Source organism: Haliotis rubra, unplaced genomic scaffold (genome assembly GCF_003918875.1).
Source record: "Haliotis rubra isolate DU_JTF1 unplaced genomic scaffold, ASM391887v1 Scf483, whole genome shotgun sequence".
Taxonomy (NCBI): Eukaryota; Metazoa; Mollusca; class Gastropoda; order Lepetellida; family Haliotidae; genus Haliotis; species Haliotis rubra.
Genome location: NW_025767172.1, coordinates 353121 through 379850, shown reverse-complemented (window position 1 = coordinate 379850; position 26730 = coordinate 353121). Strand labels below are relative to the sequence as shown.

Sequence of the window (26730 nt, the reverse complement as noted above, 5' to 3'; positions counted from 1 at the left end):
CAGTGAGTCGTAAAAGATATGAAGATTTTTTTTTTGTTCACTGTCTGTATAGTGGGACTAACGATTAATGAATCAATCACATGTGGATATTTTTAAAGAAAATTAATACAATGTAACATGTTTTTGAGATACATATACAAGTGGCAGATGTCAAAAGCAGCAAATGTCACAAGACTTGTTTTATCTATGCATGCATTGGTCTTGATGTCAACATTAGTTGAAACAAACAATTGTTATTGAATGCTTCAGAAAAGGCTTTAATGAGATACATTAAAGTTTCTGAAATTATGATATATATGACACATATTCCGAGAAGAGCTGAAACATTTACAACATTTTGTAAGATTTCAGAGGATCTTAGAGAAAATCATCTACATTTGTAAGGGTAATATGTTTTCGCTCAAACGGAGAAAAATATGCTTCCTCCTTTATTGCTGAATGGCATAAGGCCGCCAAAACTGAAGTTTCGAGTGGGTGAGTTTGGTTTGAGGCCTCTTGCATGAGCAAATTTTCAGCAGGATGTTTGGTGTAGTTGCAATGCCGAAAAATAGTAGACTGTCTCACAGTCTCTGAGCCGCATCATTTTCCCTTCCGCTCAGCCCTTTCTGCAATGCTAAGTAAAACAAGTCTAGATTTCCTCAGGTTCAGGAAGCTCCCATCTCACTTGGGCTCCTTTTCATGTTCAAAGGATTATTTGTTTCCGTCACAATTATACATATTCAGAGACTAAGCGTTAGTCTAAGGCCTTAGATGTTTCTGTCTCAGGTGAAAACAAGGTGATACGGGGACATCATGTTAAGAGACATGATCAGTGCGAACTCGAACCCGAGATAGAATCCTGCACGACAGAGGGGAAGCTATATACATGTCTAATTATTTTCTTTTAAAAAGTAGGGGAACTTTAACTTTCATTTTGGATAGGAAGTATAAGCCTTAACAAACTTTTCAAAGACAGGCATCTTATGAACGCACCACCATTTCTCTTTATCACCACCCCTAAACACAACGTATAGATTCACGTGTACAACACAGTAGCCCCCATATGCATGGGGTGTCATTCTTGATTTTGACAGCTTTCAAAAATGTCGATAAATCACTGTAGACCGTTAATTTTGACAATCATCTTGAATCACACAGTTGTTAGTGTGTGTTTCTAGTCGGATTTTTTTATATTGAAACTGAAAATCGTACACATGCAAATTTCACGTCATGCACCAATCATCTTTCAAGAGCTATTACTGTACAAACAACTATGGTCATAAGGAAGTGCAAGTGGTGATGCACTCTCAACACATTCATTATTATCATATCAGCATTGATTGACTCCGATATATCTCCAAATTCTTTTCAATTGTAAATTAAAAATGAACTTCCCCTACTTGTTTTGAAGAGTATATATATCTGAGCCACCCGTGTCCCGTGTGACAAGTTGCGTGGCTCCGTGAACCCATGTCCTTGACGTCACTCAACCATGTAACTCTCCATAAACACTTGAGGCTGACTGAACTAAATTTGACCCCCATCCGATGAGGTCACCGTCTCGCTTTGTACCTGAAGTGTACCTGTACTTTCATTTTTATGTTAATACATTCAAAAACAGTAATGGACGTTTACCCTGAAGATCCTGGGGCGTTTGATGATATGAGTATGCGGTACGAAAAGAGGCAGCTTAAACTGAATCAGGGCAGCCGTCTGGGAAACACGCATTAAAAGTGAGTGAGTGAGTATGGTTTTGATGCCGCGTTTAGCAATATTCCAGCAACGTCACGGCGAAATGGGCTTCACACATTGTACCCTTGTCGGGAGTCGAACCCGAGTCTTCAGTTTGACGAGCGGACGCTTTAACCATTAGGCTACCCCACCGCCCCTAATTCAAAAGACAAATTTCCATGTAATCAAGGCATACATAACTGAACTGCCATTATGTATTTGATGCCAATCTCCATTCTTAACACTCATTGTATACTGAAAAAAACATTGCTCGCATCACGCTCTCAGTTCCAGGTATTATTGTTATTTATATTATGACATTTATAACCTTAATGGCTTATACCCTTGCCTTGTCAGTCCAATGTCAGGTTATCTATTTCACAAAATTATAAATATATAGAACCACAAAAGAAACGTTACCTTTCAAAACCAAATGCAAGATTTTGTGTTTTTAAAATGATTGTATCCTTTTGTTAACATGTGTTTCAATCAAAAATTGACAGTTATTACCAACATCAATGTGTTTTCTGATGAAAAAGCATATCGACCATATACACCGAAAAAGGCAGACGCAAAACGTTCCGTATGGCATTTGTGAAAATGAAAATGCACGCGCATATCGTGACAACCATATTGGGACGATTGCAAGTTGTCCAGACTGCACGGTGGGTAGCCAATCATTTTAATGTTCCTGGCAATCTATCGACTGCAGGAGTGGCATCAGGTCACTAACAGCATCCAAGACCGTCCACGCAGTGCCGATACAGTGCGTCGACGTTTGCGCGGATGAAACCTCTGCTATCACAGATCATATCGTAATCCTGTCCTCACCGCCCAAACCGACTGCAATGGGCAACTCAGCATCGAAATTTGCGTTATCGACAATAGAGAACTGTGCTATTTTCTCATGAAAGCCGATACTGTGTTTCGACAGTCGATGGCAGAGTAAGAATATGGGGAAGGCGTGGGGAACTGTTTTCCAATGAGTGAATTGTTGAAAGAGACTCGTGGGGTGGTCCAACCATCATGGAGTGGGGTGCAATCGGTCTGAACGAGATAGTTAGCACCGTGGTGTTCCAGAATCTCGGTCCAGGATGAGGAAATGACGTGACAGCTGCTCGCTATATTGACCAAATCACAAGACTCCACGTTGTACCACATTTTGGACGTTACAGAAATTACATCTTCCAGCAAGACAACGCTCGTGCCAGAGCAACATTGGACTTCCTAAGACAACATGGCATCCAAACCCTACAATAACCTGCACTCAGTCCGGATTTGAGTCCAATAGAACACCTTTGGGACGAACTTCAAAGACGACTGAATGACCTCCAACCAAGGCCGACCACTGTTGCTGGACTCGATCAGGCATTTCGCAGAGTATGGACCCAAGTGCCTATGGCCTTCATCAACCGGCTAATTCATTCCATGTACAGACGATTCACCGCTTTCATCCATGCCCATGGAGGCCACACACAATACACTTTGGGGTATCTTAGTGGTACCATTTTTGGTGATTTTGTTTGTGTGAACTGTAAATATGATTCCCGAATGTGCTTTAAGAAACCGCTATCGGTGCGATATCTCTTTTGTGGTTTAGTATATATTTGCACCCATGCTGCAAGTCTGGTAGTATAGTTGATTGTATAACTAACTAAAGAAGTGTGGAGGCAAACTACTCTTCGTCTTCATTCTGAATTAGATCCCTGTCGACATATACGCGTTGATACTTCTAAGGGAGCTGAGAGCGCAGCAATGTAGGGCATGGATATACATGTACGACAAAATAGAACTATATATCTTGCTGTTACTAACGTAGTTGCTACGGATCATTTTGAAGATTTTAACCTTGGAGAATGAAAATTGTTTTACTGGGTATTTCTTGAACATCGAGACGGGTGGCACATTAGGTTCAGTTCTTTCCACCTTGTTTCCTTGACCGTCTGTTCGAATGCTAGACCTGTTGTGATTTTGATGTCAGCGTCCAACCCATTCTGACGGAGTTCACACACAGCGTGGGTGCTGGGAGCTGTCTATACAATTCATCGCCTGAAACCTATGGTCGCGAGTTCGAATCATTTTTCTTGTCTTGTAGGCTGAACCAGTTCGTAGACGCGGTGGATTCGTAGCCCAGACTGATTCGTAGACGGTGATTTCGTAGACGTGTATAAATAATTGAATAATAGTATTTCGTAAACATATTAAGTTTGATAATCACTTGGATTGTGTGCAACGAAGTTGTAATGCTTTGTTTCCCCAGTGTACTAACGTCTACGAATCCACTGGATTTCCACGTCTACGAACCAGTCTGGTCTACGAAGTCACCTACAGCTCATGTTTGTCACCGAACTGTAAATGTCTTAGACCTGTAACCCTTCACTCCGAGACAACGTGATATATTTGGAAAACCTTTTTTCCCCGTCTCTCTCTCATACTTCCGTTTAAAGCAATATCCAGAACGAAGATATTAAAAACATAATGTGGCATTCAGTATTTGCAAGTGAACATGATGTCGTTTAGCAATATCCTTAAACAAAACAAAACTGAAGACAAACAATCTAGCTCGTTTTATCTATTATGCATACAAAATAAGAGAAAAGTTAGCAAATTAGAAATAGGTATTAGAATTATAAAAGTTCTACAGCTATACAGATATATGTTACTGATATTTTTCACAGGGGGTGTAAGATAATCTACACAGGTAGACAGGCAAATGCTATATTGTTAAAGAATTGTTTCATACCTGTTAAGAATATGTATATTAATATGTATATGGGCCTGTGGCCTTCATACGTAATAATTTTTTTGATGATGATGATGATGATGATGATATAAGATATAAGCTAGAATCTATTTAAAAAACAATAGATTCTTTGGTGTGTATCATAGGTGTTGCCGCGCACAGACAGCCTTTCCCCAGTCTTTATGAAACGACTGTAAAGTCATTACTCTCCATAACGGTGTTGTCATTCTTGTTTGAGAAGAAACATCAACAGATAGCCACAGGGTTCATCGAACCATCAACAAGCAGTATTCACCAGTGTTCAGCGAGACCATGAAATAATCTGGATTAGTGAGATGTTCACATAGTTTCCACAATCAGTCATTGGACCCTTCAGGTTCGAAATAGACGAGTCTACCGATGCCATAGACACAAACACATGCAAAGACAAGTAAACGTTCTGAACAAAGATGGAGACATACAGGACAACTCAAAATTTTACCGATGCATCAAATTTGGAAATGTGCAGCGCATGTTAGTCATTGAACCTACTGAAAGCTGTATAACACATATTCTATAGCCCAAACATTCTCTCAGTCGCGCTAGATATGTATGGGAAAGTAAAGGAGAAAACTTAACTGCATGAGTAATAGAAAACCACAGTTAAGGGAACCTGAGACCCACATGGATGAACTTAGTGCTCCTTCAGTCAAGGCCATACCTCCGCATCTATTCTGGCGCCCATTGTCTGTTTGAAAGCAAGTCGTCGGGTAGCTTTAGCTAATAACAGCAATGAAACCACTCACGTCTCACTTCAACAAACATGACCTCCTCGTCGCTCTAAAAACTGCCATTGGTTAGTAAACATACTGAAACTGATCAACGGATGCCAGCATCACATTTCTTGTCCTGCACATGTTGCTGTGACTGAGTATAATACAGAATATATATGTTTATATTTCCCAGCATCAACACAGTACATGCATACGTGTGTGAGCTAAGGTTATGTTTACATGTCTCTAGACTTGCACACGTCGCTAAGGTAATAATATACTGAGGGGAAAATATAAGGGATTACATGAAAGCACAAGTGTTCCTTTATTTTTTGCCAGGTTTCTTCACAAGCTATCCGATACAAAGCTTGTGAAGAAACCTGGAAAGAAATAAAGGAACACTTGTACTTTCATGTGATCCCTTATTTTTGCCCTCAGTATAGATAGTGTAAATCATAATTTCGAAATATATATATAGACCTCGAACTGACTGGCGTCCTTAGACGTGCTGTTCCCTTATCTAGACTTCCTCTTTAAAGGATAGAATTACTATAGACCCATGGGCTTAGTCTTCAGTACAGCCTTGGAGCAAGGCTAACATTTCTCGTACAGTGGCATTTACATTGTATGTGGTTATATTTTTTGTCGAAATGGTTTACCTTGTCGAAAAGGACAAAACATGGTGAAAAGGAATGAATATGACAAAATATTCATTAATCGCTGAAAATCATGTGATGTCTTAATGGTAGTCTGTCCCTGGCCCACATTATTTTCCCTACTGCCTAGCCTTCCCTGCAATGCTCAAACTCTAAATGAAGCAAGTGTAGTTTTCCTCAGGTTCAGGAATCTCCCAACTCACCGGGGCTCCTTTTCAATTTAAATGTGTTTCTTTGTTACTATCAAAATTATATGCATTCTGGGACGAAGCGTTAGTCTACCCTACCTGTAGCTTTCTAAATATGATTGCTTTTTTTTCGAAAATAGAAATATTGTCAAACAAGCAATTCCAAACTTAAAGGGGTACATCAACATCACAATATACAAGCGTGTCAAGGAAAGAGCCAACAAGCATCTTCTTGTTGAAAACAGTTGCAACAGTTGACGCAGATATCAGGTTTCCGTCATCAATGAACAATTCTGTCACAGAAGATACAGATCCATCCTTCAGTTTTATCTGCAGGACCTGAAAGAACGAGGAAATACTGCAATACACATCACAGTTACAGAGATGCAACCATCAAGTGGATGGATTACCGTGAAGTTATATTCATCATATTCAGTATGCGTTATATTTATTAAGTGAATTAGATTTTACGCCGATTTGAACCTTATTTCAGTTTCCTCAATCATGAATATATACTCATGCCAATAATGGTTGTCACCCCCTTCAATTTGTTTAATTGGAGAGGGGTGGGGTAGGTGTGAAGGGGTGGGGGTGGGAGGGAGTGACAACCATTATTGGCATGAGTATATATACTGCCTCAAAACAGAAAGTAAAATGGATCAAAACGTATGCTGAAAAGTACTTTACATGATATTCCATTGGCGGATCCAAGGGGTGGGGTGATGGTGGTGTGTGGGGGTGGGGATGTTCAGGGGGGTAAAACGAAACACACACACACACACACACACACACACACCATTTTAAAATGACTAATGACCACATTGAAGTTAATGTTTTGCATTGGGGGAGGGGGGATTCAGGGGGTTCGAACCCTTCCCCCTGGATCCGTCTATGTAATTCGATTTTTTTGTTAAGTTTGGGGAGATGTAGTTTTATCGGTACAAGATGCCATTTCTTATGAAATGAAATTTTCCTTCCGAGTTGTTCAGAGAGAACAACATGCAAAATTGACCAAAACACAGTCACATGCTAACCATGTCACCCCAACACATCCATGAACTGCACTTGAAACATGCTTGCATTAGAAATAAAAGTGCGGGGTTTTCAATTGATTGGCAATTGTTGCTGAAGCAAACAAGAACTCTAAAAAATGCCACGACTCAGCGAAGCCGAGAGGAACAGCACTGTTGGGAGATTGGAAGCTGGTGAATCATGTTCTGCAGTGGCCAGTGAGTTCAACGTGGCGCCCAGCACCACAGCAAGACTGTGGAACTGGTATCAATATCAAGGACCAACACGTGACCGACCCACATCAGGAAGACCACGAGATCTCACGAGGGACCGGTTCATCTGGTTACGTCTTCTACAAGACAGAACCACATCCTCTACAACATCCAACATACCGCTTATGCTTAAGGTATCGACCCAAACAGTTAGGAACCGATTACGACAAGCAGGACTTCGGGCAAGACATCCCGTCCCGTTCGTGGGCTGGTTTTAACAGCACAACACTGTCAGTGGTGTCAAGCACACAGGGTATGGCAGCAACTTCGTTGGAGGAGGGTGTGGTTCAGCGACGAGTCCCGTTTCCGGGTGTATCATTCAGACGGCAGAATTCGTCCTTTCTATATGGCACAACCTGGGTCCCAATCCACAAAACGTTCGTAGCGCTACGACATTCGTAAGCCCATAATAAACTATCGAGTTACGACAGGTCGTAACGTTACGAACGCTTTGAGGATCGGGACCCTGGAATCAACCTTTCGTTTTCCGTGAGACACTATATCTACTACACCATGGAGGCGGGATTAAATGTGGGAGGGTAGCCAAAGCTGTTACAGGTCTGAGACTATTACAGCGAGACATACAGTCTGTACCTGGGATGATAATCCGGAAACAATGATTCCTGTAACGCCCCGAACCTCTAGAAAACCCAGCCTGTTTCCCTAGGCTAAAATTATTGTCTTAACCTATCACCATACCATCTTTCCTTTATAAATACTGTAATTACCCCATGACAAAAGAAGAGTGAGTGAGTTAAAATTTAACGTCACATCGGCAATATTTCAGCCATATCGTGACGAGGACAAAAGAAGAAGAGGGAGTACTCTACACGTAGGATCCGTTCTGGAGAATGAACTGGACAAAAACGATATAAGCCTTTCTTGAATTTCGTGCTAATTTCCAAGTTGTACAATGAATTCAGGAATTCTGCACGTAAAAGAATTTGGTGCAAAACCAACAAGGAAGAAGGAAATATGATATAATTAACAATTTTCAACAAGTCTACAAAACAGTAAGAATTTCTGCAAGGGCATTTAAAAATGTTATGACTGTACAAAATACAGTGACACTACGAATTCAATGGCAATACAAATACAATATACATGTACAAGCAGTGATGTTAGCAATAACGACCGATGACAATATTCACTAGCTGCAACAGAGGTAAGGATTTCAGGATAGGCCAAATTCAGTGTAAAAAGGTATCTTCACTCAACTGTTTTTCTTCATGTAACGCGTAGGCCCTCTATATATAATATTCAGTGTAAATATCTTCTGGAATATTCTGTGTAATATGCTGGGTTGGAATAGGCAAAATATTTCCGGCTGCTCTAGAAGCATCCAGTACCTGATTTCTCGAAACAAACGTAAGTTTTTACTCAATTTCAAACTGAGTTTGACAATTTGAAACAGCTGAATATCTAGCTCAGCTGCATTTTTAAAATAAAAAGGCCAAAACAACTTAGGTAATCTGTCTACCAAACTCAAACTGTCTACTATGTTTGAGTTTAATTCAGCTTATTCTGGGAAATGCATTTTCCTGCGTTTTCTCAAATTTGAGTAAAACTCTGAGTCAAAACACAGACTAAAGTTTGTTTCGAGAAATCGGGGCCAGGTTGGTCTTGACTCTCCATCACATCACTGCCCACCCCGAAATCGTAAGAGAAACAACGTGATACAAATGCAACACTGTTTTACTGACTGACTGATTGATTGAGTATGGTTTTACGCCGTTTTAACAATATTCCAGCAATATCACAGCGGGGGGCATCAGAAATGGGCTTCACATATTGTACCCATGTGGAGAATCGAACCCGGGCTTCAGCGTGACGAGCGAACGCTTTAACCACTATGCTACCCCACCGCCCCACTGTTTTACACTAGATAACACAGCCACAACATTTCACATACCTGGGAAGGAGATTTGTTTACAGGATCCGTGAAGTGTGCAAAGGCCAGGTAGTTTATTGGATGCAGCGCGACGTAGAGGTGGCCCGTGTCGTGATCCACCATTACATTGTCTGGAGTGGAGTACAGCGGATATACCTGGAACACGTGGAAACACAAATGGTGAACACAATAGGGCGACTCTGTAAATGAAGAGAAAAACAATGAGAAATCAGGTAACTTGTCCAACGATACTTCATAGAACCAGAGAGATTAGAAACCAAACCTTGGACATATTACAGTGAAATGGTCCAAGGGAAAATTAGATGAGATCATAGCTTGGGGATATTCTAGTGAGAAGACCCAAGGGACAGTTAGTGGAGACTGTAGCTTGGAGATATTCTAGTGAGAAGACCCAAGGGACAGTTAGTGGAAACAATAGCCTGGAGATATTCTAGTGAAAAGACCCAAGGGAAAGTTAGTGGAAACAATAGCCTGGAGATATTCTAGTGAAAAGACCCAAGGGACAGTTAGTGGAGACAATAGCTTGGAGATATTCTAGTGAGACCCAAGGGACAGTGAAACAATAGCCCCAAGTGACACCCAAGGGAAAGTTAGTGGAAACAATAGGACTGGAGATATTCTAGTGAAAAGACCAATAGCAATATTCTAGGAGAAGACCCAAGGAAAGTTAGTGGAAACAATAGCCTGGAGATATTCTAGTGAAAAGACCAATAGCCTAAGGGAAAGTTAGTTAGTGGAAACAATAGCTTGGAGATATTCTAGTGAGTGAGACCCAAGGGACAGTTAGTGGAGACAATAGCCTGGAGATATTCTAGTGAAAAGACCCAAGGGAAAGTTAGTGGAAACAATAGCTTGGGAGATATTCTAGTGAAAAGACCCAAGGGAAAGTTAGTGGAAACAATAGCCTGGAGATATTCTAGTGAAAAGACCCAAGGGACAGTTAGTGGAGACTGTAGCTTGGAGATATTCTAGTGAAAAGACCCAAGGGAAAGTTAGTGGAAACAATAGCCTGGATATTCTATTTAGTGGAGACAATAGCTGAGAATTCTAGTGAGAAGACCCAAGGGACAGTTAGTGGAGACAATAGCTTGGAGATATTCTAGTGAAAAGACCCAAGGGAAAGTTAGTGGAAACAATAGCTTGGAGATATTCTAGTGAAAAGACCCAAGGGAAAGTTAGTGGAAACAATAGCCTGGAGATATTCTAGTGAAAAGACCCAAGGGACAGTTAGTGGAGACTGTAGCTTGGAGATATTCTAGTGAGAAGACCCAAGGGAAAGTTAGTGGAAACAATAGCTTGGAGATATTCTAGTGAAAAGACCCAAGGGAAAGTTAGTGGAAACAATAGCTTGGAGATATTCTAGTGAAAAGACCCAAGGTGGAAACAATAGCTTGGAGATATTCTAGTGAAAAGAGGGACAATGGAGCAATAGGAGATATTCTAGTGAAAAGACCCAAGGGAAAGTTAGTGGAAACAATAGCTTGGGGATATTCTAGTGAAAAGACCCAAGGGACAGTTAGTGGAGACTGTAGCTTGGAGATATTCTAGTGAAAAGACCCAAGGGAAAGTTAGTGGAAACAATAACTTGGGGATATTCTAGTGAAAAGACCCAAGGGAAAGTTAGTGGAAACAATAGCCTGGAGATATTCTAGTGAAAAGACCCAAGGGAAAGTTAGTGAAGACAATAGCTTGAAGATATTCCAGTAAAATGACCCGAGGGAAAGTTGAGAGCTCTCAATGGTGTCAGCTAAAGTCGTAATACTTGACACATCCTTTTTCCCACTTACCTCTTTTAGTTGTAGAGAGTTGTCCTTGCTTCTGTCATAAATCCTCAGATCACGGGACAAGGAAGCAGTGACATAGATAAGTCTGGAGAGATGCAAGAACGCAGGTTGCAGCACAATTCAGAGTATATAATACATATTATATACGTGCAGATTGTAGCTCACCTGGCCACGATACAACTGAATAAAGCAGACGCAGCACATATACAACATTACAGTTTAATTCATATAATAATGGTTAAAGCGTTTGCTCCTCATGCCGAAGACACGGGTTCGATTACCAACATGGGTACAATGTGTGAAGCCGGGATATTGCTAGAACACTGCTAAAAGCGGCGTAAAACTACACTCACTCACTCATAATGTCAGAAACGATACAGTTGGCTTTGAATATATCCAAGAATTGCAGTACAAAATCATAATCATAAATGATGTGTACACGTAAGGTCATGATCTATGCATACCCTGCCAAACATATATCTTCGCCATTCTATTGCGAGGCAATGTATATTTAATATAATTTAGAGATTTTCGGGAAGCGTTTTCAACGCGCAGTCTTGGACCAGAGGAAACAGTTAAGTCACATTATTATTATTTAGATTTTCTCTTATTTACATAAATTTATATACGTATTCTCAATTGTAGCTTGTTGTTTTGCATACATATAGAACAAGACTAGTTGTAGGTAATCCAACATATCTGATGATTTTTTCGACAAACATTTCTTGTTTTTTTTCCTGATAAATCTGACAACCGCCCCCATGGTGTAATGGGTGGAGCGTTTATTTGATGAGCGGTAGGTCGGTAGTTCGATCCCTGGAAGATTCACACCAAAAGACCCTGATATTTATTACCCGGCATGATGGGATAAACCAAGCTGTGGTCAGCACGGGGTTATCATGTTTCTCTGAGTGGGGTATCCTTGTTAAACTGTAGCATGGTATCTAAGTTGAAAAGCACTATAACATTAGCATTAGTCCGGACTAGTGAGTGAGTTTACTTTTACGCCGCTTTGCGCAATATTCCAGCAATATCACGGCTGGGGGACACCAGAAATGGGCTTCACACATTGTACCCATGTGGAGAGGGAATCGAACCCCGGTCTTCAGCGTGACGAGCGAACGCTGTGACCTCTAGGCGACCCAACCGGCCCTACTCTAGTGCAGGTAGCCAAACGGCACGTTCATATATAAGTCTAATATTCTTAAAATCGATTCCACCTGCTTTTACATTTCCTGTGCGCGGAAGGGCGGTGGGGTAGCCTAGTGGCTAAAGCGTTCGTTAGTCATGCCGAAGACCCGGGTTCGATTCCCCACATGGGTACAATGTGTTAAGCCCATTTCTCGTGTCCCCCGCCGAGATATTGCTGGAATATTGCTAAAAGCTGCGAAAAACTATACTCACTCACTCACTCTCTGTGCGCGAAATAGGTTGCTTTCAAATCTTGTCCATTTTCAGCTATGAATATTCGTCTCAGGATCATCTTACCTTCCATCTCCAGACATCTGTATACCGTTAGCCATCTTGAGTCGGTCGGTCACTATGCGATATGCTGTACCATCGAAGTAGCCCACATTGGCCCAAGGCATCATAGACAAATTTTCTAAGATTTTACCGACAGTGCTATCGCTATACAAAAAGTTGGTGTAATAGAAACTGTCTTCACTGGTGGCGACGAGGTCATTTAAGCTGAAAAAGGACATACATACACATTTCATAAGTTATTGGTAATATGATCAAAATAGTTATGTCCTACAAATTGTCCTCATTTAATCAGTGTACTTGTTCTCACTTATATTGAGGCGGCGGATAGTCTAATGGTTAAAGCGTTGGCTCGTCACGCTGAAGACCCGGGTTTGATTCCCCACATGGGTACGATGTGTGAAGCCCATTTCTGGTGTTCCCCGCCGTGACATTGCTGGAATATTGCTAAAAGCGGCGTAAAACCATACTCACTCACTCAGTACTTATGTTGGATAATGTTTAAGGGATACCACGGTGTTCTTTTTTGCCACCGGGTGTTGAAAGCAATAAAGGTGATCACTCATATTTATCACTATTGTTGTATGGTCGAACATTGGGAATCCACACCATAAGGCAAAAATGTAAACTCTTTTTTTTTCATTCTTTGCACTACTCTGGACGGTCAGATGGCCGAGTGGTAAACATGTTCGCTGGTCAAGTTGAGGTGGGTTCTACTCCGAATTTTGTGCAATGGTACACGCCTATTTTTGTGCCCAGAATAGTGCTGCAAAATTACTAAACGGGGGGTAAATATTATACTCTCATTCACTCACTAACTCACTTCTTAAAGGTTGTGTCTCCATGATAAGACTTCATATGTTGTAAGGAAACTGTGTCGAAAGATACGAGGAATTTCTCGACCTTCTCTCGTCCGTCCCGCTCATGATTCACCACAAACAGGTACACTCGACCTGAAGAGAACAAATAATATTCTGTAGTTAGAAATATTATGGAATCCTAGGACGGGCACCCTAAACTCACCCGTATCCTTGTCCTCCCAAGCATGTCATGAAGCTGGAGTTTATATCATGTACATCAACTCGACATCCTAGACTAGTCTCACCTGCAGCCTTGTCATCCCAAGCACTGATGCCACTAAGCTGGAGTCTATATCCTGTACATCAACTCGACATCCTAGTCTCACCCGTATCCTTGTCCTCCCAAACAATGATGCCATGAAGCTGGAGTCTATATCCTGTACATCAACTCGACATCCTTGTCTCACCTGCAGCCTTGTCCTCCCAAGCAGTGATGCCACTAAGCTGGAGTTTATATCCTGTACATCAACTCGACATCCTAGTCTCACCTGCATCCTTGTCCTCCCAAGCACTGGTGCCATGATTCTGGAGTTTATATCCTGTACATCAACTCGATGCCCTAAACTCACCTGCATCCTTGTCCTCCCAAGCACTGGTGCCATAAGGCTGGAGTTTATATCCTGTACATCAACACGATGCCCTAAACTCACCTACATCCTTGTGACACCCTAAACTCACCTGTATCCTTGTGACACATTAAAAAATACCTGCATCCTTGTGACACCCTAAACTCACCTGTATCCTTGTGACACCCTAAACTCACCTGTATCCTTGTGACACATTAAAAAATACCTGTATCCTTGCGACACCCTAAACTCACCTGTATCCTTGTGACACCCTAAACTCACCTGTATCCTTGTGACACCCTAAACTCACCTGTATCCTTGCGACACCCTAAACTCACCTGTATCCTTGCGACACCCTAAACTCACCTGTATCCTTGTGACACCCTAAACTCACCTGTATCCTTGCGACACCCTAAACTCACCTGTATCCTTGTGACACCCTAAACTCACCTGTATCCTTGCGACACCCTAAACTCACCTGTATCCTTGCGACACCCTAAACTCACCTGTATCCTTGTGACACCCTAAACTCACCTGTATCCTTGTCCTCCCAAGCACTGATGCCATGAAGCTGGAGTTTATATCCTGTACATCAACACGACATCCAAAACTCCTTGCATCCTTGCGACACCCTAAACTCACCTGTATCCTTGTGACACCCTAAACTCACCTGTATCCTTGTGACATCCTAAACTCACCTGTATCCTTGTGACACCCTAAACTCACCTGTATCCTTGTGACACCCTAAACTCACCTGTATCCTTGTGACACCCTAAACTCACCTGTATCCTTGTGACACCCTAAACTCACCTGTATCTTTGTGACACCCTAAACTCACCTGTATCCTTGCGACACCCTAAACTCACCTGTATCCTTGTGACACCGAAGACTCACCTGTATCCTTGTGACACCCTAAACTCACCTGTATCCTTGTGACACCCTAAACTCACCTGTATCCTTGTGACACCCTAAACTCACCTGTATCCTTGCAACACCCTAGACTCACCTGTATCCTTGTCCTCCCAAGCACTGATGCCATGGGGCTGGAGCCTGTCCTTGTCAAAATTCTCCGTGGACGTCAGCGTCATCTCCTGCACCACCTTCCTCGGGTTCTTCATGTTGAACAAGTAGATCCTCCCCTTGACTTTGTTTTGTTTATAAAACTTTTCAAAGGATGGACCGCTACCTGCCATCCGGAACCCCTGCAGCAGTAGTAAAAAGTGCTTGACCGATGACCTCCATGTTATGCAAACAATACACGCCACACATTCGACAAAAGGCCATGTTAGTAGGATAGAATAGCCAGAGTCTGAAATTACAACTATGTATAAAGTACGGTGTAAGACCTAGTGTACAATATTGATACCTGTATACGAAGTACCTTGTACGACCTAGTGTGTAATATTGGATCCTATATATATAATGAGTCAAAAAAGAAACTTCACAAAATGTAATTTGAAAAATAATGAATAATTTTTCTCTGATGATACATCTATGTATCCGAAATGGGATCCCTATCTTTCGACTCTAGAAAAACGTTAGCAAAACCCACTCAAACCCATCCATTCCTCGTGCAAATGACGTTAGTGCCAAATCAGGTTTTGCACGTGCAGTCGATCACGTGATCTTCGCATCGAAGTTTTCTTCATATGCACGTGTTTGCATTGGCCTCAAGAATTGAAAAAACTCTTTTAAACCACAGTTCTAACGGTACTTGAAATGCCACGATTGTCAAATGTGCAACGTGAACGTGCCGTTGGCGTGTTGCAAGCGGGAAGATCAGTTATTGACGTCGCAAGAGCAATGGGATGCAGACGTCGTACTGTGTATGACTTGCGAGGTCGTCTACAACAAACTGGCACCACTTCTGATCGCCCAAGGTCGGGTCGTCCACGTGTGACGTCATGAGCAGAAGACCGTCAAATCGTCCTACGTCACCTACGTGTCAGATTTCTACCGGCTACACGAACCAGGGCTGAGATGTTTAGAGGTCGACTGTCCTCACAGACCATTCGAAATGGGTTGCGGGCTGCCAATCTCCATTCTCGACGTCCATATCGTGGGCCAATATTGACGCCGTTTCATCAACGTCAACGTCTGCTGTGGGTCCAACGTCACCTCCGATGGACCCAGAGAGACTGGAATCGAGTCGTCTTTAGCGATGAATCCAGGTTTACCCTCAGATTCGCGGACGACGTCGTGAACGGTATGCCCAATGTTGTGTACAGGAAGTCGACAGATTCGGGGGCGGAAGTTGCATGGTGTGGGGTGCTTTCTGTGGGAACAACCGTTTCCGACTTCGGGTCATCCGTGGAAACCTCACAGTTGCTGCTTACCGCGACCAGGTGCTCACCCCTGAACTCGTTCCTTTCATGGCGGCTCATGGCCCAGGTCTACAGTTCCAGCATGATAATGCTCGGCCGCATACCGTGATGTTGACACGAAATTTCCTTCAAAACGCTGGAATCAACGTCAAGGACTGGCCATCGAGGTCCCCTGACCTTAATCCAATAGAGCACGTTTGGATGCACTTGGGAGAAGGCTTCGTGGTCTTAGGAACCAACCTCAGAATTTGCAGGAACTTGGCGCTGCCTTGCAAGAGCAATGGCGCAGAATCCCCAACCACGTGTTCACAAGCATCAGGCAGTCGATGAGGAGACGGTGTTTGGCAGTGGTGAATGCGCGGGGCGGCCATACACGATATTGAACTGAGAAATTTCGCATTTTTATTCTTGTGACTTGACATTTTGTATACCCATGTTTGGAACGGCGGTGTAGCCTGATGGAACTGATTATGGCACTGTCAGTGTATCGAGTACACCACACAGATCTCAGCAATGAAATAATAACAATTTAACCATCTTACCATCTCTTGTTCTTTTATAGTGCCCTGAAGAAAGAATGTGAAGTTTCTTTTTTGACTCAGTATATATGTTACAGGAAAATTTCAGTAATTATGCATAATGTCTGATTCACTCAGGAATTATGTATATTTACTGAAATTAGGAGCCAACATCGAAAACGTAGAAGTAAGACATCATCCACGTAAAAGTTTATATCCTTTAAGTATACATAATTCCTGAAATTTAAGAAACAAAATTGTACATATTTACTCAAATCCTTTACCTTTGATCCTGCTGTACAGACTGACATTAAGAGTAATATCAATATTCAGTAATTCAAATGATTTCAGTAAATATGTATAATTTTGTTTCTTAAATTTCAGGAATTATGTATAATTGCTTAAAATTTCAGTAAATATACATAATTCCTGAGTGAATCAGACATTATACATAATTACTGAAAGTTTCAGTAATTATACATATTTACTGATTATACTTATTTCCTGTTACATATGTACAAATACCATGTAGGACCTAGTGTACAATATCGAATCATATATATATATATATATATATATATATATATATATATATATATATATAAATAAAATACTAAACTATGTCCCGTGTAATACCATATTTATGAAACGAGTGAATGGTTTGGTATCTAACTGGCGAAAGCGAGTTAGATACCTAAACCATTCACGAGTTTCATAAATATGGTATTACACGGGACATTGTTTAGTATTCTCTATATACGAAGTACCTTATAGGACCATGTTTTCAATGTTGGCTCCTACATACGAAGTGAGTGAGTGAGTGAGTTTAGGTTTACGCCGCACTTCAGCAATATTCCAGCTATATGCTGGCGGTCTGTAAATAATCAAAACTGGAGCAGACAATTCAGTGATCAACATCTGTACATCGATCTACGCAATTGTGATACGATGACATGTGTCAACCAGGTCAGCGAGCCTGACCACCCGATCCCGTTAGTCGCCTCTTACAAGCATGAGTTACTGAAGATCAATTCTAACCCGGACCTTCACGGGTAGACATACGAAGTATCATGTAAGACCTATAGCTAGTGTACAATACTGGCTCCTTTCTACGATGTATCGTGTGGAATCTAATGTACAGCAATGGCTTTTATACGGCCTAGTGTGTAATACTTGGTCCTATATGCGTATATACAAAGTACCATGTCGGACCTAGTGTACAAGATTTACTCCAATGTATAAAGCACCATGTCAAACCTATTGCACAGAATTGATTTATGTAGAAGGTAACCACATCTATGTAGACATTATTTACATCTACGAAGAAGATGCTTACATCTACGTAGAAGATACGTATAGACTATATTTAACATAGGCTATATTGAACTAGGGTCGCAACTTCACAAGACGATACTTACATTTACGTAGATGATACTTACATCTATGAAGAAGATAATTACATCTATGTAGACACAGTATTTACATCTATGAAGATGATACTTAGATTTACGTAGAAAATACTTACATCTACGTAGAAGATTCTTATAGATGTAAGTATCTTCTACGTAGATGATATTGTCTTGAGACGTTGCGACACTAGTTCAATATAGCCTATGCATAGTTTTGATCTGGTTTACCTTCTCACAATACCTAAATATAGACATACCGAGGTTGAAAGTGAATATAAGACCATTATTATTTAAGCCACAGGTAACACAAAACAGACCTGGAACTATTGTCGATTACTCGAGAAATTATGGCTAACAAAGTCGATCATTCGATAATTGATGACAACCTTCTTCTAAGTAGGTGATATCGTTTCTGTAAATATAACTAGCATTTATGTAGATACTGCTAGGCCAAATGTTAGAAAAGTCCCTATTTTAGGATCTCTCGCAGAAAATGCAAAGTAATATCATATTACCTGATAATGATGTTATCTCTACATTTGGCCTAGGAGTATAGAAGTAAAGTATCATCTACGTAGAAGCAAATTATCATCGTCGATGACATCTCACCTCTTTCTCATTGCCTATCACTAGACTCTATGGATTTTGTCTGTACATTTGTTCTTTAACCTTTTCGATTTTGTCAAAGCGCCAGTGAGCACCTATTGATGGATATTAGGCGCTATATATATCCATTATTATCATTAGGTAATTTAGAAGTATCATCCACGTAAAAAAGTATCACCATACGTAGAAGTAAAGCACCATCCACGTAAAAAAGTCATCCACGTAAAAAGCATCATCACGTAGAAGTAAAGCATCATCCACGTAGAAGTAAGATATCATCCACGTAAAAGTAAAGCGTCATCCACGTAGAAGTAAGATATCATCCACGTAAAAGTATCATCCACTTAAAGCGTCATCCACGTAAAGTAAGATATCATCCACGTAGAAGTAAGATATCATCCACGTAAAAGTAAAGCATCATCATCCACGTAAAAGTAAAGCATCATCCACGTAGAAGTAAGATATCATCCACGTAAAAGTAAAGCATCATCCACGTAGAAGTAAGATATCATCCACGTAAGAAGTATCAAGCATCATCCACGTAGTAAAGTAATCCACGTAAATATCATCCACGTAGAAGTAAGATATCATCCACGTAATCATCCACGTAGAAGTAAGATATCATCCATCATCCACGTAGAAGTAAGATATCATCCACGTAAATGTAAAGCATCATCCACGTAGAAGTAAGATATCATCCACGTAGAAGTAAAGCATCATCCACGTAGAAGTAAGATATCATCCACGTAAAAGTAAAGCATCATCCACGTAGAAGTAAGATATCATCCACGTAAAAGTAAAGCATCATCCACGTAGAAGTAAGATATCATCCACGTAAAAGTAAAGCATCATCCACGTAGAAGTAAAGCGTCATCCACGTAGAAGTAAGGTATCATCCAAGTAGAAGTAAGGCATCATCCACGTAGAAGTAAGGTATCGTCTACGTAAAAGTAAAGCATCATCCACGTAGAAGTAAGGTATCATCCATGTAAAAGTAAAGCATCATCCACGTAGAAGTAAAGCATCATCCGTGCAAAAGTAAAACATCATCCACGCAAAAGTAAAGCATCATCCACGTAGAAGTAAAGCATCATCCACGTAGAAGTAAGGTATCATCCACGTAAAAGTAAAGCATCATCCACGTAGAAGTAAAGCATCATCCACGTAGAAGTAAAGCATCATCCACGTAGAAGTAAGATATCATCCACGTAAAAGTAAAGCATCATCCACGTAGAAGTAAGATATCATCCACGTAAAAGTAAGGTATCATCCACGTAGAAGTAAGATATCATCCACGTAAAAGTAAGGTATCATCCACGTAGAAGTAAGGTATCATCCACGTAGAAGTAAGGTATCATCCACGTAAAAGTAAAGCATCATCCACGTAGAAGTAAGGTATCATCCACGTAAAAGTAAGGTATCATCCACGTAGAAGTAAGGTATCATCCACGTAAAAGTAAGGTATCATCCACGTAGAAGTAAGGTATCATCCACGTAAAAGTAAAGCATCATCCACGTAGAAGTAAGATATCATCCACGTAAATGTAAAGCATCATCCACGTAGAAGTAAGATATCATCAACGTACAAGTAAAGCATCATCCACGTAGAAGTAAGATATCATCCACGTAAAAGTAAAGCATCATCCACGTAGAAGTAAGATATCATCCACGTAAATGTAAAGCATCATCCACGTAGAAGTAAGATATCATCCACGTAGAAGTAAAGCATCATCCACGTAGAAGTAAGGTATCATCCACGTAAAAGTAAAGCATCATCCACGTAGAAGTAAGATATCATCCACGTACAAGTAAAGCATCATCCACGTAGAAGTAAGATATCATCCACGTAAAGTAAAAGCGTCATCCACGTAGAAGTAAAGCGTCATCCACGTAGAAGTAAGGTATCATCCAAGTAGAAGTAAGGCATCATCCACGTAGAAGTAAGGTATCGTCTACGTAAAAGTAAAGCATCATCCACGTAGAAGTAAGGTATCATCCATGTAAAAGTAAAGCATTATCCGCTTAGAAGTAAAGCATCATCCACGCAAAAGTAAAGCATCATCCGCGTAGAAGTAAGCTATCATCTAAGTAAAAGTAAAGCGTCATCTACGCAAATGTAAAGCATCATCTACGTAAATGAAAAGCATCATCCACGTAAAAGTAAAGCACCATCCACGTAGAAGGTGTCATCCACGCAAAAGTAAAGTATCACCAATGTAGAAGTAAGCTATCATCTACGTACAAGTAAAACATCATCCACGCAAAAGTAAAGCATCATCCGCGTAGAATTAAAGCACCATCCACGTAGAAGTAAAGCATCATCCACGCAAAAGTAAAGTATCACCAATGTAGAAGTAAGCTATCATCTACGTACAAGTAAAGCGTCATCTACGCAAAAGTAAAGCATCATCTACGTAAATGTAAAGCATCATCCACGTAGAAGTAAAGCACCATCTATGTTGAAGTATCACCTACTTAGAAGTGAATTCAGGAAACGCCCCACATGGGCTCGGCATGTCAGTGATTTGTTATTTTATTTTGGCTTTGGTACTGCTTGGATTTCACAAGATGTCGGTGATACAAAAATGTTTCTATGTATGTTTACTGAAAGAATTAACAACTGTTCTATGCAAGAGTGGCATCTTTCCCTAGATGTTCCTTCGCTGTCTTTCTATAAGTCTCATAAATCTCTGTTGACCTGTTAAAAATATTTATCATTGAACATAATTGCATAAGTGCAAGCGTCTGTTCACATTATTTAGATCAGGATGAACTGCACTAGGTATCAAATATATTAGAAGAGGTACTGCCTCCTGCAATGATGATATTGTGTTATGTAAACACTGTAAAAGTATTGAGGATGAAATCCATATTGTCTATATTTGTAAATGCTATGAGGATACGCGTCGACGTTACATTCCAAAAACGGTCCATGGATATTACTATTCTCTCCACAGAATATGTACATCATCAGACATTACCATCATAAATAATTTTGTCAAGTTCTTATGTTTATTCTGCTCCTGTTAGCGTTGTTGTATGAAAACGGTAACCAAAATCACTATTGTACCACCTTGTACGATGGGTCGTATGGCCTTTATACAAAAATAAACCATTCTTCTTCTTTTTCTTCCTCTTCTACATAGAAGTAAGGTATCATCTACGTGTAAGAAAAGCGTCATCTACGTATAAGTAAAGCATTATCTACGTAGAAGTAAAGCATCATCTACGAAGAAGTAGAGCATCATCTACGTAAAAGTATAGCATCATCTACGTAAAAGTATAGCATCATCTACGTAAAAGTAAAGCATCATCTACGTAAAAGTAAAGCATCATCCACGTAAAAGTAAAGTATCATCCACGTAAAAGTATAGCATCATCTACGTAAAAGTATAGGATCATCTACGTAAAAGTATAGCATCATCTACGTAGAAGTAAGGCATCATCTACGTAGAAGTAAAGCATCATCTACGTAGAAGTAAGGATCATCTACCTAGATGATAATTTGTTTTTAGACAAGGGCACTAATACGCTTGTATAGTACCATGAGCGTAAACATCTTTGATACACCAGATGCGATATGTCCGTCACAAACATACCGATGTTATAAATGTCCTTCCGTCTGGCAGCATATGCATATCCTCGGAGCCAAAACCTGAAATGCACGAAACCAGTATTTTCTCTCATCTGTTTGCCATAGTCAATATCATTTCGTGAAGCTAAATGGTACCAAAACACGTTAGAAACCATACCTGAGTTTAGGATGGAACATATTTAATTCCTTTCCTTGTACAAGGACTGGATTGGTAAACAGGTCTTAAGACTTACATAAATACCGCCCAAGTAATACACAAAATCACAAACGAATACAATGCAAAGACAAAGTACAAACAAATAGAAGATGATGCCTGTGAATACGTTGGAAGTGCGTCGGATATGAAGAATGAGCTACAAATACCCATATACATTTTTGTAATCAGTTTTAAATCGTTTTGTCTGTTGAATAAAATAATGAACGGATGCCAAAATCTTTTGATTAAGGTTTGTGGTTTCTAACGAATTTCCATAAATTGAGGTTAAATCCCATGGTATAGAAGTATGAATTTGATCTTAAGGAATGGAATTTGGACACATGAAGAAATAATGAGCAGTATCCTCTCGTATCAAACCGCAGGAACAGGAAGGGTCTTCAGAGATGTTTATGGGTATCTCAGTCACTACATCCTCGTCATAGTCGAGAGTAAAGGATTTGATATATTTTCTATCCGTAGTCCAGGTCAAATTGATGTGTATCCTCATCGCGGATAAGTCGTTTAATACATCATATGAAATACGCACTGGTCAGATCTGATATGTCTGTGACATACGGAATAAACGATTGTGTATAGTACTCATTTCTGTATTTAATAACTTGCAAGTAGGAACCACGCCTTCAGGAGCGATTACTTAAAGTTGTAGCTGAGTTTTGAGGAGTTCGCTCAGAAGCCACACATGGAGGCTATGCGAAATACAAAAGATACAGTCTTCTCCTGAAAGCCCTTCGTGACATTTTGTTGCACTGAACTGGAAAATACGTTGACATGATTTGCAAAGGAGCATGATGTATTTGCACAATGAAAGATTGAGTTCGAATCCAGCAATTCTGCTTCCTAGGCCATAGCGATCACTCATACTAGCTCATTAAGCAAACATTGAGTAAGAGAGTAATGTTTTACGCCGCTGTTTAAGTAATAGTTCAGAAACATCATGGCGGGAGTTATCAGTAATGGGCTTCACACAGTTGACTGGTTGGTTGGCTGGTTGTTTAACGCCACACTCAGCAATATTCCAACTATATATATGGCGGCGGTCTGTAAATAATCGAGTCTTGGCCAGACAAACCAGTGATCAACAGCATGAGCATCGATGTACGCAATTGGGATACGATGACATGTGTCAACCAAGTCAGCGACCCTGACCACCCGATCCCGTTAGTCGCCTCTTAGGACAAGTCTGGGTTGCTGAAGACCAAATGTAACTCGGATCTTGACGGGTATTCACTCATTATAACCATGTAATGAATTGAATTCAGGCCCTTTAGGCATGACGAACGACATGGCCACCCCAGCCCCCTTTTATAGTACGGCGTAACAAATATTCTCTCACCTATTCCTTCCACTTGATGGCACGGGCCAGGATAATGGTTGAACACGTGCTTGTCGAAGTTCATATGGAAACTGAAACAGATTAAATCAACTGTAACCATGGTAACGATGGAAGAACGTATCATGTTATTTCGAATCTGCTAAGAACATAGAATCTTGGTCAGATATTACCTATGCAATCCCCGAGTGTGAGAGGTATCTTCATTCTGTCCGTTTAATGGATGTACGCGGTCCTCGTAAGTAATAGGAAAAAAGATAATGTTTATCAGATGACGATAATTGTTACCGTGGGCAGTGGAGTGAGTGAGTATGGTTTTACGCAACAATATTCCAGCAATATCACGGCGGGGACACAAGAAATGGGCTTCACACATTGTACCCATATGGGGAAACGAACCCGGGTCTTCGGCGTGACGAGCGAACGCTTTAACCACTAGGCTACCTCGTAAAATAATCCCAAGCGGCCACGTAGATCGTGTAGGATATTTGATATTCTGTACTTGAAGTAAATGCATTGCCATGATGGCTGACTTAGAGGTAGCTGACTTAGAGTTTCTTATGTAATAACGATATTGTTTACATCTATTTTTGTAACCAAACTATAAAAGACATTACTACAAAACAATTTAAGTACAGAAACACTCTTGTAATCTCTCGTTTTCGGGTCAAAACACATCACCATATCAACATAGTCTTTTGTTTGTTTGGTGTTTAACGCCACACCCAGCAATATTCCAGCTATCTGGCGGCAGTCTGTAAATAATCGAGTCTGGAACAGACAATCCAGTGATCAACATCATGAGCATCGGTCTACGCAGTTAGAATACGATGACATGTGTCAACCAAGTCAGCGAGCCTGACTACCCGATCCGCTAGTCGCCTCTTACGTCAAGCATGGGTTGTAGGAGACCAGTTCTAACCCAGATCTTCACGGGTAATCATACATCCTAACCACCCCACAATTAATTCGTGGCATCTTGTTATCACATTAAAACGGATAAAAAACACAGAGTGTCATTTCCAACGTTTATAAAACCATGAAGTTATCTGATGGTGACACGATAATACACCCAGTGAATCTAGGATTCGAACCCGTTTAGGTAATGACAGAAACCTCGCGTTAGTTTCCACGGCAACAAATACTCACCATAACTTGACCACGTGCTGCAGCAGCAACACGAGCAAGCTGATGAGGATGATTTTTACAAACATCTTGAAGCTGAAATAAATTCAGAAATATGGGTCAGGTAATTTGTCAGGAACATGCACTAAAGATGTCTAACAAATCCAACATGTTCATAAAAGTAAATGTAGCATGTCCCACACGCCCTGGACAATATCATGTATTTTCGTTTTCTCCCAGTCACCCGTTTGTATTGGAGATGGTTGCACTATGAGACGGAGACGGTGCTGACGAACTTAAAACTATGATCGGACGAACCGGAATTGGAATAAAAATAGTTGTTTTGTGTCAAAGGGACACAACTCCAGTAGTTTCCGGACGTTGTCCCGAGCAATTCACATTTCCGGATCTTGTTCTGTGTGTAGACTTTCATAAATCTTTTCTAAACACCAATTCCATTATCAACATGAGACCCGTTTCACAAAGCTATCATAGCGTTACGACTGTCGTCAGTCTATGTTACAGTATAGGAGGTACGACTGTCGTCAGTCTATGTAACAGTATAGGAGGTACGACAGTCGTAGCGCTTTGTGAAACGGGGCCCAGTACACATTAATTATAATTTATAACCTGTACACTGTACACATAACTTTACTCCTGTATATAATGCTTTAACCAGGGGCGTAGCTACCATTACAAAAATAGCCCGGCTTACACATGATTGTTTCTAAAAAGGTTTGGAAAGCCCTCAATACTACATAGATATAAAACTTTGCAACCTATCGGGCTTATACGAAAACTTTACCACAGTACTCTACATCAATTGCTTGAAAACAGGGTTAGCATCTACACCAAAACGTCGCATATATTGTAATAAAGAATCTGTCCCCTTTTCATTACACTAACCTTCTAAATGACACTTGAAGCTGACTCACTTTACCGTGTACGCAGAATGTTATCTACAACATATAGTCAACAAACCGGCCTAGTGTCAATGTATCGGCAACCTGCATACTACCCTTGCTCTAAGGCTGTACTGAATGCTAAGCCAGTGGATGCATAGTAATTCTGTCATTTAGAGGGGCAAGTCGAGAGAGGCCAGTGTAGATAGGCGGACGGACGCCAGTCTGTTACAGGGATATATATAGACTTGTACAAGTCTACTTGTATACCAATGCGGGTGTTTGTGAAAAAGCTCTCTCTCAGTTAATATTGATAAGCATCAAAGATGGACGTCGCCTCAGTCTTAAAAACACATTCCAACGCATGACATACCTCGAGGATCCCTCTACACGCAGTCGACCGGAACACTCTTAAAAAGCTGAACAACGAATCATTGAACGAGTCATGGAGTTGAACGCAATATAGCTCGTGCGGATAAATCTGTAAGCTATGCAGTGTTGAAGGAACAGTAACTGTTACCTAACCCAGCTGAGGTATCAATACGAAGCCCCAGGTCGCGGTGCGCTGGGGGTTGACGCGACGGCGATGAGGCTCGGTTCGGGTCGGGGTCAGTCTGTTGTTATGGGGATCTACGCTCCACCATGCCTATTCCTTGTCCCGTGGGAAGGCCCATACGACCCAGGATATGTGAACTGGCTTCAGCAATACCTGTTGACTAACGCTTAGTGTCTGAATATTATAATTTTGATAGAAACAAACCTTTAAAA

At 40.8% G+C, this 26730-nt stretch overlaps 1 protein-coding gene across 4 annotated transcripts; it reads right to left on the bottom strand.

Moving 5' to 3' along the window:
• Nucleotides 1-4582: 4582 nt before the first annotated feature.
• LOC124291144 (serum paraoxonase/arylesterase 2-like) lies at nt 4583-26652 on the bottom strand. 4 transcript variants are annotated; one of them, XM_046728064.1, is made up of 10 exons: nt 26336-26652; nt 25085-25156; nt 23939-24009; nt 22393-22448; nt 14943-15138; nt 13334-13463; nt 12517-12717; nt 11032-11113; nt 9245-9379; nt 4583-6388 (listed from the first exon to the last, which is right to left on the bottom strand). In XM_046728064.1, exons 2-10 carry the CDS (start codon nt 25147-25149, stop codon nt 6218-6220), a joined length of 1107 nt encoding a protein of 368 aa, XP_046584020.1. In that variant the 5' UTR covers nt 25150-25156; nt 26336-26652; the 3' UTR covers nt 4583-6217. The 4 variants fall into 4 exon arrangements, with proteins under 4 accessions (XP_046584020.1, XP_046584019.1, XP_046584021.1 ...); XM_046728063.1 differs by lacking the exon at nt 26336-26652 and adding an exon at nt 25967-26104; XM_046728065.1 differs by lacking the exon at nt 26336-26652 and adding an exon at nt 25996-26101.
• Nucleotides 26653-26730: the final 78 nt, after the last annotated feature.